This window comes from Trichechus manatus, unplaced genomic scaffold, assembly GCF_000243295.1.
Source record: "Trichechus manatus latirostris isolate Lorelei unplaced genomic scaffold, TriManLat1.0 scaffold00019, whole genome shotgun sequence".
Lineage (NCBI taxonomy): Eukaryota > Metazoa > Chordata > Mammalia > Sirenia > Trichechidae > Trichechus > Trichechus manatus.
The window spans coordinates 11875094-11890516 of NW_004443955.1; the positions used below are offsets into that span (position 1 = coordinate 11875094).

The window sequence follows — 15423 nt, forward strand, 5'->3', positions numbered from 1 at the left end:
CGGGGCGCGCGGCGATGCGCGCGGGGCGCTGCTCTGGCCGCACGGCCCGGCCCCAGGTGGAGGCCCGCACGACAGTAACTTTCTCTTCGTGGGAGTCATGACCGCGCAGAAGTACCTGCAGACTCGCGCCGTGGCCGCTTACAGGTGAGCCCGTGCGCCCGGGCACCGCCTCCTGCATCCAGCATCCCGCGGGCGGCGCCTTTGCCCGCTTCTCAGACCCCTCGCTCCCAGGGTTATTGTGGGATCGGGTGCTCTCAGTGCAGCAGAGATCAGAGGCGGGATGGCGAGCGCAGCGCTTTGGGATCAGACGTACCTAGGTGGCACCTCCAGGGGTGGCTTTTAGCCTGACTTATTTTTTGCAAGGTCTTTCGACTTTCCAAGTACATCCCCTCTTCTTTGTTAAACAGACCTGACTAATCGCGTCTTCTCTGTAAGGCTGTTGGGAAACTCTTAGCTCGGTGCGTATGATCAGTGGTGGTAGTGATAGTTACTACTTGGTTCTCTGAAATGCTTACCGTCGCTCTTGGAAAGTTAAAGCTGATGTCAGTTTATCTAGCTAGTGACCTTCCATATCATCTGGTAGATTTCACGTACTCATGGAAGTGCAAGGGGGTGCCCACTGCAAGCTCGACCACACGAGTCTCTTGACTAACTGGAAAGAGAACCTTTGGGGAGAAGCAGTTCCTGGCACATAGGAGATTCAGTGGAAGACTGCATTCGGTATTCATTAGCGAAGTTCAGTGATGTCTGTATGTTAGCCAGTAACTGTGCCCTAGTTGGCCGTGTGAGTCATAAAATGACTGGAATTATGTTCATATTCAAGATTAACAAAGGGATTAGCCAGAGTAGTCTTTAGAAGGGAGATGGTTTTGGAGGACATGGTTTTGTAATGGCGGGTGTGGTTACAGCCAGATTCACCATGGTGTGAACTTGAAGTAGAAGAGGGGTGTAGATACAATAAAAGGAGTTGATGGAAACCTTATATGTGTTAAGTGCAGAAACACTTACTGTACGGGTATGATTTGGGACTCGTCCAGCCACAGAACAAACCAGTGGAGGGAGGTCCTCTGGGAAGGAACTTTGAGAGCCCTCCGGGCTGAGCAGGATAAGCTAGTTGCTGTGTGTTCTTGATTTATAACCTATAGCTTTAGCTATGAGTCGGAATTGACTTGATGGCAATGGGTTTGGTTTTGGTTTTAGCTTTTAAAGCCAGTGCTGGTGTAAATTATCAGGCACTAGATGTTGTGAGGGGAAAATCATATATGGGCCCCCCACCCCCACCCTAAGGGTAGAAATAAAGAGTTGAGAAGGAAGGTGGAAGAGAGAGCAGTGGGGAATGACCGCCCTTTCAGTGCATTCATGCCTGTTCTGCATGCTTCCTTTAGGATCTTGCCAAGGTTCAGAGCCCAGGTTCTGCCAGGAAAGGTCCTGAGTGGCTGAAAAGCTTAGAACGTGGGTAGCGTACATACAGACTAATGCAGCATTTTGGGAACCAGCAGATCAGGATTTTTGCCCAGAAGTACCGTGAATATCTGGGACTTGATGTGAATTGTACTTTTTGACCAGACAAGCATCCATATCAGAAATTGAGGATGAGCCATATAAATTGTTTACAGCACAATTTTGAAAGTAAGTCTGCATGACTGTAATGTGATGACAGGCCATATGAAACCACAACTTTGGGGACAATTACCTGTTTGTTCAGACAATAGATTATGTGATTCCTTAGCCCCTTCCCCCAGACAAATACGTTTTAATAGAAACAAGATCAGTGTATAGAAATTGGTAGGGTTCCTGTTACACCAGCAGTACTCAGAACATGTAATGCAAAATAGAACTATGATTTCACACTCGAAGATGGTGTTCCCCAAAGCTGGTGCTTCATGCTCTTTGTTTTGGCCATCTTACCTCTTCTTTTTTGGATTAGGGCTTTACCTCATCGTTAGTTTTCAAGCAGTTAGGGGAAAGTGGAAGCGTAATGTGCCCTCTGGCCTGGTTCTCCCTTCTTGGTGCCACCTTTGCCTTTCTGAGAAAGAAAACCCTACCAGGAAACAGTGCGTCCTATCCAGTCGGTTCCATTGGTTTTTTGCACTACACCTTTTCTTTTATCTTTCTGATCTGAAGACGTCAGAGTACTTGGAATCTGGGAGTGAACCTACCCTCCAGTCAGAGACCTGTCCTCAGCCTGTCAACCCTGTGTTTAGAAGGCTGATTGCAAGAGATGGCACAAGACTATGTTAGCCTTAAGGAGCTTTCAGAGAAGGCTGGAATGGGATGAAGGTTATCGGGTATAACTTATGATTATGGCTTGGCTGTGCTTTGCAGCCCAGGCCAAAAGTCCACACTCAGCTCTTAAATTGGGGATTTTATGCACAATTCAGTATCAAACTAGGCCTTAAATCTTCTAGCACAAGGTAGAACTCTACTTGGGAACTGAGTGTGTTTAATTTTACATTTCTCCTAAAAGGCGAATAATTCCTTACTGTAAACAAAACAAAACAAAACTCCAGTGTATGTGTGTGTGTGTTTGTGTGTTTAAACAAAAACCATTGTTTAGTTAATGGGTGAAGGAGACTCAAATTTTTAGTCAGATAACAGGCATTGTGGTGTGCTTTATGGCAGGGTATTGAAAAATGTACGAATTTCTGTCTAGGAACTAGTAACAAAAGCCAGCTATTTAGCAACTTTTTTCTAGGTGACTGTCTGAGATTCAGAATGGGACTAAAAACTTTGAAAAATTTCGAGAATATAGTCCTGCCTGCACTAAAGTTGTTGTTAGGTGCCGTTGAGCCAGCTCTGACCAAAGTGACTGTACTTTAACGCTGGAACAGCCCCATCATCATGACTTTTATTTTCCAAACCTATCATGTGCTTGAAGTGGGGAGAGGTGCCACCAAGAGATGCTAGCAGTGCTGTGACAGCTGATTGAAGGCAGAAGCAGATTTTAAAAAGCAGACAAAATGAAACTCAAAACTGTGGCCGCTCAGAGGCCCTGAGTAGACACTGTAACTGCTGAGTTCATACGAGTGAGCCTGGGTTATTAAAATGTTTAGATACACTGAGGACTCATCCTTCTGTTCAACAAATGCATGAATGGCCCCCTGGACCCAGACTCTCAGTGAAGTTGCTGTTCCCTGGACCATCCACTCCTGGGAGGGGCAGACACTAAAAAGGAGTTCCAACTGGTGATGAATGCTGTGGAGAAAATGAAACAGGGTGAGGGCAGGGTAGGGTGGTGTCCTCTCTGAATTGGTTGGTTGGGATAGGGCCCGGAGAATGTGGTATCTGGGCTGAGATCTGAATAATGAGGAACTGGTTGTGTGAATATCATTGATGGAAATGCGAGGCAGAGGGAAGCTGCAAGCAGGAACCAGCTTGGAAAGGAATCTGAAAGAAAAAGACGAAGGGCTTGATAGCTTCTGGTGTGGAAGGTTTAAGCAGGAAAATGAAGTTGTTGGTTTATGTTTTTAAAAGTTAATTCTGCCCAGCATGTGGAGGCTGGATTGTAGGGAAGCCAGCCGACCAGCGGGAGGTAACCCAGCTGGAGGTGGAGGTGGTTGCTGGACTAGCGTGATAGCAGTGAGGATGGAAGTGAATGGTTGTGGGATATATGGTGGAGTCATAGTTAACGGAGGTGCCCATGGAATGCTTGTGGGGGTAAGGGAAAGAGGAGTCACTGGTGGCTTCGAGGATTTTGCTTTCACCGACAGGGTGGGTGGTTCTGTCTCTTACTGAGATGGGAAAGACTGGAGGAGGGATAGAGTTAGTGGGAAGTAGGTGAGTCAGCAGAGACGGAGTTTTGTGCGTGGAATGCTGGAGGTAGCCTTTAGACATACGGGTGGATGTATCAGCTTAATAAAGGTAATGAATGTAAAGAAATGAATTAAAAAAAGATTTACATCTGAAATAATTACAGTATTGGAGCCCTAAAGCTGTCTTAAACTAAAATTCCCTGAGAGTTTTAGATAGCTGAGGTTCTACAAATAAACATAAAATAATTTGTTTTCACTCATTTACAAAGTATGTGTATACTAGGTAATTTCACTGTAAAATGGTGCCAAGATTTGTCCGGAGTCATTTATTATGCTAGTTAGTGACAGATCGCTAGAACCTCCCTGAGTTCCTTGTGTCTCGCTTTAGCAGCTGCGGTTCGTGTTTTCTATATATCTTTTCTGTTTTTCTTAGTTATGCTGTTTTGATATAGAGAAGTTAAATGTTTATGTCATCCATCTATTTCTTTTTTTTTTTTTTAAATTTTTCCCATACAAAAATTTATACATTTGTTGTTTCATCCCTCTATTTCTTTTCCTTTCTTATTTTAGCTGTTTGGTCCCTCCCCCCCCCCCCCACCAAGCTCGGAAAGTTATTGCCCTAGAGAGATTTTTGAAGATAACATTTTTTTTTTCCTCCTGATTCTGGAAGAATAAAAAATCATCTCAACTTCATTTTTTCCCCAAATAGTACATTGTCTCGTACCATCTGTTGAATAAGCTCTCATTTCCCTACCAATTTGAATTGCCATCTTCATCATGCTCAGAATTCCTTGGTATGTTTTTTGGACTTCCTATTTTGTTCCATTGATCTTTCTGTCTGTTCTCGTGCCAGTACCACCCATTGAAATTATCGTAGGCTGAATAATATTTTAATATCCGGTAGACAAGTTCTCCTTTGTTGTTGTTCTGTTTCAAACACTTCTTGGCTACACTTACCTGTTCTTTCTCAGAAAGTTTTGATGCTACTTAGATTTTATTTTTTAATCAATTGTTTGATAAAAAAAGAGAAGTATGCATATTTAACTTTTTAATCCATATTTATGCCCAGAACACTGAGCTAATCCAACAGCTTTTGTCTTGATTCTTACCTCCCCTGGGCTGAAGAAAGAGAACACTTTTGTACTTTCTTTACTGCCTGAGAAGAGGGAGATGCCCTCCTTGCCCCAGCAGTGATAAAGTTCACTTTAGAGATTAGCATCAGTCTGTAGGGGAACTGTGGGAAGAAAGTTTGAGAAACACTAGCTTTAAATACGGGAATCTTATTTCAGGATACTGTTAAATCAGTTAATGACCTCTTCCCAGTACCTTAAATGAAGGCAGACTATTCCTTTTTACCAACCTAATGAACTCCTGCCTTATAAATCTCAGAGTTCATTTCCTTATTTCTTGAGCTAAGTAAACCTGGCATATCTTGAAACAGTTCAGAGCAATACTTGCTTTCTTAGATGGAATACAGTTTGGTAAACATTTACTGAAAGCCTTTTCTAATCCAAATAACCCATAAGTACATAAGTGCACTTTTGGAGCACAACCCATTTCATGTTATGAATTACCTGTATAAGAAGATTAGCGAGAACGTGGTTCTGAAAATGAATTTAGTTTTGTATGTTATGGTTCATGATCTCAGTGCCCTCAAACAGTTAGAATATTCCAAGAATACCGTCTGCGCTTCATAGCTGTGATTGTCAGTAGAGGTTTGTACATGACTGTGTTTTCACCCCCTGGCAGTTTCACTTTTTCTTGTCCATTAGTTACACTGCCGTTTATTGAAAATAGATTAATAATAACCAATTACTGTTGAGCTGACTCCAACTCATGGCAACCCCATGTGTGTCAGAGTAAAGAACTGAGGTCCATAGGGTATTCAGTGGCTGTGACCTTTCAGAAGTAGATTCCCAGGCCTTTCTTCCGAGGTTCCTCTGGGTGGATGGGAGCCTCCAACGTTTTGGTTAGCAGCCGAGTTCGTTAACTGTTTACACCATCCAGGACTCCAGATTAATAATCCTAGGCCCCTATCCCTGTGGAGTTTATAGTCTAAGGAAGGAAACAGATGACAGTAGACGATAAAAGCTATCAAGGTGTATGAACTAATTATTGTGGGGTTCAGAAGAAAGAGGCCCATGCTAATTGTGTAATTGTATGAAGGCCTCACGCACACGCTGCTCTCCCCTCCCCTGCTAGTTTCAAGGATGAATAAGAGTTTTGAGGCAGAGACGACAGCAGGTTCCCCAAAACATGAAATAGCAGGAAGTAGAGAAGGAAACAGAAAGTTCTCTCGGACTGGGGTGTAGGCTGTGAGTGGTACAGTGTTAGGCAAGGAGTTAGGAGGGCCTGGCTGAGGGCAGGGTCTGTGTGCCAAGCTCGGGAATTTGGGTTTTGTGTCACAGGTGTCTAGAGCATTGGTGATGTGTAAGCAGGAAGGTCAGTCTGGCATTGGCACTAATTTAGGTGTGCGCCGAGTGGGACATGGGCATAAATTGCTGCTGCTCAGGAGGGCATTTTGGCAGTACTCATCAAGAGCTCTGCGTGCATCTATCCTGAGGTCTAGCAGTTCCTCTAGAAAATTTTCCTAAGGAATTTCCGGAGATGTATGCATGAAGTCGAAATTTCCAGTATCTTAGGTGTCCTGCATTAGGAGTGTGGACCACAGTTGACATAACTGATTTATCCGTGCTGTGATCTACTTCTGTTACCACTAAAATGGATGTAGTTGGAATGAAGAGACTCACACTGTATTAAAGAGTAGGTTATCAGATAGCATGCACAGTCTGAGCCCATTTTTGTTTACAGTCAAACAAAATAAACTTACGTGTGTGTGTGTAGCATAGAAAAGTAAGTTTAAAAGAATATACACATAATGCTGAATTACTTTTTACATTCTTCTTGATGCTTTTCTATATTTTCTAATATTTTCATAATGAAATTATAATTTTGTAATAAAGCTACAGTAAACAAGAAGAAGAAGGAAAGAAGAGGGGACGACAGCTTTTGGGAGGAAGTGTGAGTTCAGTTTTGATTGTGTTAAATTTGAGGCCCTTGGAGTACTCCTTGGGGCTCACATTGGGGCTGCAGAAGTGGTCATTCTTGTTTCGGTAAGTTCCAATTAACCCTGTACTGAAATTTAGGCAGGAACTTATTTTTATTTGGTTACTGTAACTATATGTTACTCAGTTATTATAACTTCATGCTTCGAGGTGATATCTGGAAGAATTAGGTACACATTCCTTCTATCGTGTATTATTGTAATTATTCAGTGCCTTCATTTGTTGTGAATGGCATTTTGGCTTCTGGTTCTGTATGGAATTGGAGGAACAAGAAACTTAGCTAAGGTTTAAAAATACTGAAGCTGTCCATCCTCTTACCTTAGTTCATGGTCATTTCTGAAGTGTTTGTAGCTGTGGTAATTGTTTTGTAGCTACAGCGTTTGTTTGTGGATGATGGAAAACAAGGTGCACTTGGTTCTGATTTGACGCCAAGCCAGAGCTTGCAAACCAAAAAATGGAGTACTGTTGAAAATGTAGACATGAATGCCATTAGGTATTGTTTAGTAAGTTGAATCTAAGTGAGAAGGCTGCTGTTGTGTTAAACTTTATTCGGTATGTTTCCCACCAAATGTCATCAAACGATTGGCCAAGATTTTGAGTAGCAAACAGATCAAAACACAAAATGAGGGTTTCGGAAGTTAAATTTGAATAAACGTCTTTGGGCCTTAAATTAAATGCAGCCTAAACACTGAAGAAGTGTCCTTCACCGGCAGATTTTGGCTGAGTGTTCCTGCTGCCAAGCCAGACATGCAAAGAGTGGGTGGAAGTGGTTGAAGTGTGTCAGGTGCGTGTCTGGCTGCTTTCCTTTATCTGCTGCGATGACATTTCCGCAGCCTTATCAGAGGGAGCCTAGAAGAGAAGTATGGGTGGTAACCTGGGGCAGAGTGCAGGGTGAAAAGCCCATAGGCTGGCTTTAGAATCAGACCTGTTGGCATTCTGTCTTCAACATTTATTAGCTGTATGACCTCGGGAAGGAGCCCTGGTGGTGCAGTGGTTGAGCACTCGCTGCTAACTGAAAGGTTGGCAGTTTGAATCCACCAGTCGCTCTGCAAGAGAAAGATGTGGTAGTCTGCTTCTGTAAAGATTACAGCCTTGGAAACCCTATGGGGCACTTCTGCTCTGTCCTCTAGGGTCACTATGAGTCGGAATCGACTCGATGGCAACAGGTTTGGTTTTTTATGACCTTGGTTAAGTTACTTACCCACCGTGTACTTCAGCTTCCCTATCTAAAATGTGGCTTATGATACTACATTAATACCACATAGGGTCACCATAAGGATGAAATGAGTGTCAGCAGTGCACTTAGCACAGTGCCCCGCGCTGGATAATTGTCCAGTAAAGCACAGCTGTTGTTAAGTGGGCTGATGCCAAGTGGAGGACTGCCCCAGAGAGGGAAGACTGGGGCTTGCAGAGCGGTTGGCAAAAATAAGTTCAGGGTGGTTTTATTGTTTGCATGAAACAACACTGATTTTTTTTGGCTTCAATTTGAAAACATGTAATTAAGAGTTAGTTGGATATTTACGCTTTTAAGTGTACAGGCGCAAAATACACATTATGTAAAGTAGCTCTCCAGTGCTTAAGCTTTTGAAATGTTTCATGAGATTAGAATTTGCCTTCTGTCATTTGCACTCCAAATTTTAATTCTTGGGTTTCCAAAAGGGTGTATTTGTGGTCTGTATTGATAAGTATTTCCGTTATTTGTTGTAAACCTGCACTCAGAGGGTGAGTTCCTATTAGCTTAATACCTTGGAAATGCTTCCTGGGCCGCTGCCCAGGCCATTGTTGAAGTGGGAAGCTGTAATCCTCCACCAGTGGCTTTACTGTGAAAAGGCCCCTTAATGCTTGCTTTCACCTTATGTCTGGTTTTTAGGATTAGCGGTAAAGTGTCTATAATTTGATATCTCTTTTTAAAACATTTTCCCATCGTTTGCAGTTTCCGTTATATTTTCCCACCTACTTCCAAAAAGACTTTGAGATTGTTTATGTCCTTTGAGATTGTGAGGACATACGCAGTGAGACAGTTAAAGACTTTAAAAGAGGAAACCACAAATACGGAAGGAGAAGCTGAATACAAGTACCGCGGAGCTCCCTGCACCCAGGCAGAGGGTAGAGGTAGTGGATTACAGCATGCTCGAAGCATCCTGGCCTGGGGCATCCTTGGCTCCAGGAGAGCCCCTACTCATCACTTGGTAGCCTTGGGGGCTCTCTGAGGTTTCACAAGGCTGGTCAGGTTGAAGTCCTCGGCTGCTCTGCCTGATAGTGTAGAATACCTGTACCCATGTACTTTGGGGAGCGTGAACTAAGACTCCTACCTGTTAACTATGCTTCCAGTCAGGAGACTCATTATTCTTGCTTTCTTGGTCTACAGTGGACCAATGGGAGACATTTTCCTCAGGCTTTGTGTCTGGAGTAGTCATTACAGCAAACCCTGAGCAGTGGACCACAATCTCAGTACTTCCCGTGGTTGTCTGCTGGGGAGCTTAACTTTGGGCCCACCTCTGTAGGGTCGCTGTGAGTTGGAATCCACTCGACGGCATTGGGTTTTTTTGTTTGTTTGTTTAGTGAACATAGGGGTCTGGAGATAGTGTGGTGGCTGACTGCAGTTGGATTTGACATTAGCCACGGTGTGCTCCGACTGGTTCCGTGTTTGCCATGGGCATAGAGAGGGGTGGGTAGCAGCCACCAGGATTTTGCCCTCCCTGGTACTGACATGGAGTCCTGGTGGCACAGTAGTTAAGAGCTTGGCTGCTAACCAAGAGGTCAGCAGTTCAAATCCACCAGCCGCTCCTTGGAAACCTTATGGGGCAGTTCTACTCTGTCCTATAGGGTCGCTGTGAGTTGGAATCGACTCAATTACAGTGGGTTTTTTTCCTTGGGTACTGGCACAGCTTCACTCCTCATCCAATTTTCCTATTCTTGATTTTCTTGGCTGCATTTTCTTGCTTATTTTTTCATCTGTATACATTTTGGTTAAGTTGTCTAAATTCTTTTTGTGACAGAGCAGAATATAAATACATAACGTTTAATTTCTCTTGTTTAGAAAAACTATTCTCCTTCCTTGACTCCAAATTCTGAGCTGATTTGAGTCCTTTAAACTTATCACTGTGTAACCAACAGACAACATACGTACTAGTGGTTTTGGGGTACTCAGAAAATCTCCCCACATTTTTAATAATAAAAATTAGTATAACAATTACCAGTTTAGAAGATATAAAAGAAAACATTCATGCTCATACTCCATTTTTCTTTTGGTTTTGTCCATTGGATAGAAGAAGGAAATGTTTTTGTTACAAAAATATTATTTTCTGTTGTCAAATATTTTGATTTCTTTTTAGCTTAAAACTTTTCCTCAGATAATTTTTTTTAGTTCTAAATATACCTAGCAGTGGCAGAAAATTTAAAAAATGTGGAAAACACAAAGAAGAAAATTAAATCCCTTCTAATCCCCATCCAGAAGTAACCACAGTGAACACTTTGGGATAGAAGTGTCCATTATTTATTTTTTATAATGTGTACTTTTGTTCCCTTAGTAATTCGTATCATGCATACATACTATTTATTGCCTGCTTTTTAAACTTAACCATATATTATGAATATGTTCCCAGGACAGCAGCCTTCCTATAAATGCACTTTTGTACAAACATGTATTTTGTGCACCTTTTCTTAAAATGACACTGAATAGAAATGGAAGCTGTGATGTTAAATCCTAACCTAGTAAAGGCATTCCTTAGCTAAGCTAATATGACCCAGCTGTGTTAACCGTAATTTAGCTTGGTGTAAGGATGGCATTTGGAAGCCTAGAGGAAAGGAAGATTCTCTTGGCACTCTCAAATTTCCGTTGTCTTATCTGTGCTTTAGAAAGAGCTGGTTATCAGTCCATTGAAAATGGAGCTTTCTGGCAAGGACCTTTTGCAGATGTTCTGTTTTGATTAAGTGAGAGCTTTGTGCTGTAGGTAGCAAATGTGTTGATGGCAGAGTTGACATTTGCTTATGAAAATGAAACTTGACCCGTTTCTATTGCAGAGGGAGGGCGAGCTTTCTTCTTCAGCAGTATTTTCTTCATTTCTTTGAAATTGTTAATGCAGCCGCCCCTCCCCCAGGATGGTGAATTTATGTTCTATGAATTTATGTCCTAGAACTCGTTAACTTTGTGGAGCCGTTTAAGCTAAAGGTATCCTCACTGAAAAGATTGTACTTCATATTGGTCACCGTAACCAAAAGGTAGAAGCAACCTAAATACAGATGAATGGGAAAACGAAATGTAGTCCATACATACAATGGAATACTACTCAGCCATAAAGAGAAATAAAGTCCTCTTGGATGCCACAACATGGGTGAACCTTGAAAACATTATGCTGAGTGAAGTAGGTCGTTCACAGAAGGACATATACTGTAGGAACTCACTTATATGAAATAGGCAAATATACAGAAACCAAAACTTATTAGTGGTTACCAGGGGTGGGAGGGAGGGGGAATGGGGGAGCTTTTGCTTGGGGGCACCATTAATGTTAATGTTGGTAGAATAATTAGGAAGAAGATAAGGATAGGGGTTTGGCAACATGAGGAGTGTAATCAGTGTCATTGAAGTGTGTATGCAGAAACTGTTGAATTGGTGAATGTTTTGTTGTGTATATTTGCACTACAGTTAAACAGAAAAAGAAAAAAAACTTCGTATTGAGAGATTTCCCTCAAACCACCAGTCATTTAGAACAGAAAAGGATAGTATGAGGTTTTCCCTGGGTTATCTAAAAAGAACAGATAATAATTGGGTGGAGTTAACCATGAAACTGAGGAGAGGCTTTTAAGGACAGTTTGAGGTTAGATTGTCTGTTTTTAAAATTAATTGGTTTCTCTTCTTGGATAAGTTACACCACTTCAAGTCATAGTTGAGGCATTAATTGCATCAGCAGAGGTTGTAGTGGTGGTGCTCTCCTTGCCTGTGTTCTGCCTGCTTGGGCCCATGGAGAGTAGGGCCAGCCTGAAGTGAATTTTGATCCTTAGTCTAATGTGAAGGATTCTGGTGTTGAAGTGAAAACATTTTTAAAGTCTTGTTAGACTTCTACCCTAACACTGCCTGAGATTGCTAATTAAATAGGGGAAAAAATGTATATGTGTGTATGTATGTGAATACCTGTGTATATACATCTATATATATAGATATAGATCTAAATATATCTACATATTTATATATCTATCTTGAGTGTTGGGTTTTTAGCCAGAAATGTGAGAAGCTACATTTTCCATAATACCATCACTCCAGTGTGTAATCTTGAGACCAGCTTTTCCAAGTTTAGCCCATGTTTCCTGTCTCCCTCCCTTTTTCTTTCACTAGCTTATTTTATTTGCATACCCCTTTTGTTCCTAGTAAGTCACACTTAACATAGGGCCACTATGAGTTGGAAACCACTCTACGGCAATGGGTTTGTGGGTTTTTTTTTTTGTTTGTTTATATAGTGGTTTTTTTTTGTTTGTTTGTTTCTATAGTGCTTAGTACATTCCAGGCAGGCTCCTTGGCACTTTAACATACTATCACTTGTTGAATCCTCACAACAATCCTATGTTTATTCCTAGTTTACAGATAAGGAAACTGAGGCACTGGGCAGCTTGCCCAAATGAAGTCAGGATTGAACCCCCGCAGCCTGATTCCAGAGCCCGTGCACTTAACCACTACAGAAAATACTGTTTCTTTAGTAGATTGTTCCTTTGATGGCAGGAATTGTGTTACCTACCCGATTCCTCAGGTAATATCCTGGCATTCTCGTGTTTTCAGTGGCATCTGGGGTTGGCTACTTTAGTACGACTTTGAACTTGGTCTATTTTATTAATCATAGTTTAGTTACAAAACAATTTGATGTAAGCTAAATTTGATTTTATTCGCTATCCTTTTAAAATGAATTGTAAGATAATACAGGTTATTTAGTTTTGAAGTATATTTCCAAAGTTCCATGAATGACACTATATTTCATCCCCAGCATCCCTTAGAGTTTTACCTCTTCTAATAATTTTTTTATTGTTCTGGTTTGATTAAGTCAGTTTCTTGCTACATGTGTAGGTAGTCGTATTAGTATAGCTTATGGAAAGTGATGAGAAGCCCATTTAGAAATTTCTATAAGATAAGAGATACAAGTGATTTCTGCCTTTTTGCATACACATAGCATCTTTAAGTCACAAGTGGGCAGTATTCATTTAACACCTTTGCACATGTCTGTGTGTTGCAAATGGTTAACACACTGGACAGCTAACCAAAAGGTTGTAGGTTCGAGTCCACCCAGAGGTGCCTCAGAAAAAAGGCATGGCAGTCTACTTCCAAAAGGTCAGCCACTGAAAACCACATTATGGAGCACAGTTCAACTCTGACACACATGGGGTTGCCTTAAGTTAGACTCAGCTTGATGGCAGCTGGTAGTGGTGGTGGTAGTATTATGTGCCAAGCGATGAAATTACTTACATTTTCAAAGAATTCTTGTGAACGTCAAACAAAAAAACATTTTCTGCAGGAAGAGAGGAATCAGGGGCTCCTTGACTTGAGTGGAGGCTGTCTAAGCAGTTTCCTCCTCATCAGGGACCTGCGAGGCTCAGTGTTGGAGGAGTGCTGGGAGGTCGTCTCCTCTCTGCACGCCACAGCGTCAGGAGAGTACGTTTAGATCGTCACCTAGTCTGTGTATGCCCTGGTCTGTTCACATTTTTAAGGACTTGTCCATTTATAGGAGGGGCTGGTTTCTCTTTAAATTATTGCTCCTGTCCCTTCTAAGTTTATAGCACATCCTGTTTCTCAAGAGCATACCCTTTGTGAAAATGAATGCAGTACCGTGTCTTCCTGACCTTGTGTTGCCGTAATAGAAATACCACAAGTGGGTGGCTTTCAAGAACAGAAATTTATTTTCTCATAGTTCAGGAGATTACAAATCCAAGTTCAGGGCGTGGCTCTAGGGGGAGGTCCTTCCCTGTCTACTTCAACCTCTAGTAGCTGCTGCCAATCCTTGGTGTTCCCGGGCTCATAGGTGCATGTGTCTCTGTCATCTGTCTTCCTCTCCCCGCTGTGTGTGTCTCTTCTCCCCTTTACGACACAACTCAGAAGGGATTAAGTTTAGGATCCACGCTACTCTGGTATGATCTCATTAACGTAGCAAAAGAAAACCCATATTTCCAAACAGGGTCCTATTTACAGGTACAGGGGTTAGGATTTCAACACATATTTTGGGGGGCCCAGTTGAATCCATAACATACCTGTACGGCAGCTGCAGTATCACAGGGCTTCATCTGTGCTGGGTTATTTCCTTGGTTCTTTGTTAATGGGCTCTTTCAGCGGCGTAAGAATAACTAGACCCACTTTAAATTCACAGTCATTAAGGGAAAACATGAACAACTGCCATGTCCCATCCATTCTAAGATGTACCTTTTCTTTCACATTTTAACATCTTTGAAATTAGGATGCATTTTACAATTGATGGCATCATATGATTGACAGCATGTTTTTTTCTTGTTGGTGTGTTAAACAATGGTGCGTCTTACAGTTGACATCCTAGATTTGATGACGTGGACCTTTTGAGAGGCATGTGTAATCCCACTGAGTTTTTCCTTTGCTTGAATGCTGTATGTTGGAAGTTATTTTGTATTCTTTATATTTGGGTTAGGAAGAGAAATAAAAGCCAATATTTTGTTTTCTAAGTACTTCATTGTTTTTAAAATCATACAAGTAATACCATGCTTATAAGTGTTTTTTCCCCCCAGTATAGAGAATTATAGAATAAAAGGTGAAGGTCACCTTTATCTGCCTCCCAGCTCCCCCTGGTTTCCCTAGTTTTCTTCCCCAGAGGTTTGGGCTATATTTTCTTGGATGTTTTTCTCCAGAAACTCTCTATTAAAGATGCCTGTGGTTTTCATGGATCCTTCAAGTTGCCTTTCACTATAGTAAACAGAATTGTGACAGTTGAGTATAATAGGGAAGAACGTTATCTGTGAACGGTGCTCTCTTTTGATCATATTAAGATTAAATTTACTGTTTCACTTATTCTCTATGATATGGTTTTCCTAGAAGTAGTCTGTATAAATGAATCATTGTAGCTGAACTACTTCAGCTCTTAATACAGAGCATAAAATACAAGAAAAAAATGTGACTTGGTAGCCTTCAATTCCATGTTCAGGAGAAGGATTCTGTACATCATTTCCTTCTAATTAACCACTGACTTTGTCAATGGGATAAACAGTTCCCTCTTCAACTCTCTGGCTACAGCAGTTCATTAACTGATCTTCCTGCATCTAGTTGGCCGTCCTTCAAAACCTCTCCTCCACGGCTTGTTGTTATTAGCTGCTGTTGAGTCGCCCCCCTACTCATGGCAACTCTATGCACAATAGAACAAAATGCTGCCTGGTCCTGCGCCGTCCCCATTGTTGGTTGCAGGTTGGACTGTTGTGATTCATAGGGTTTTCGGAAGTAGATTGCCAGCCCTTTCTTCCTAGTTCACCTTAAGTCTGGAACCTCCACTTAAACCTGTTCAGCATTATAGCAGCACAAAAGCCTCCACTGAGAGATAGTGACTACCCAATGAGGTGCATCAGCTGGGACTCGAACCTGGGTTTCCCACATGGAGGATGAGACTTCTTCC

General features: G+C 41.9%; 1 protein-coding gene across 1 annotated transcript in view; it reads left to right on the forward strand.

Moving 5' to 3' along the window:
- Positions 1-6: 6 nt before the first annotated feature.
- CHSY1 (chondroitin sulfate synthase 1) overlaps positions 7-15423 on the forward strand; it is an 89141-nt gene continuing 73724 nt past the window's right edge. Inside the window, exon 1 of the mRNA XM_023727863.1 lies at positions 7-144. Coding sequence (XP_023583631.1) covers positions 98-144 — 47 coding nt within the window. The 5' untranslated portion in view covers positions 7-97. The remainder of the gene's footprint in view (positions 145-15423) is intronic.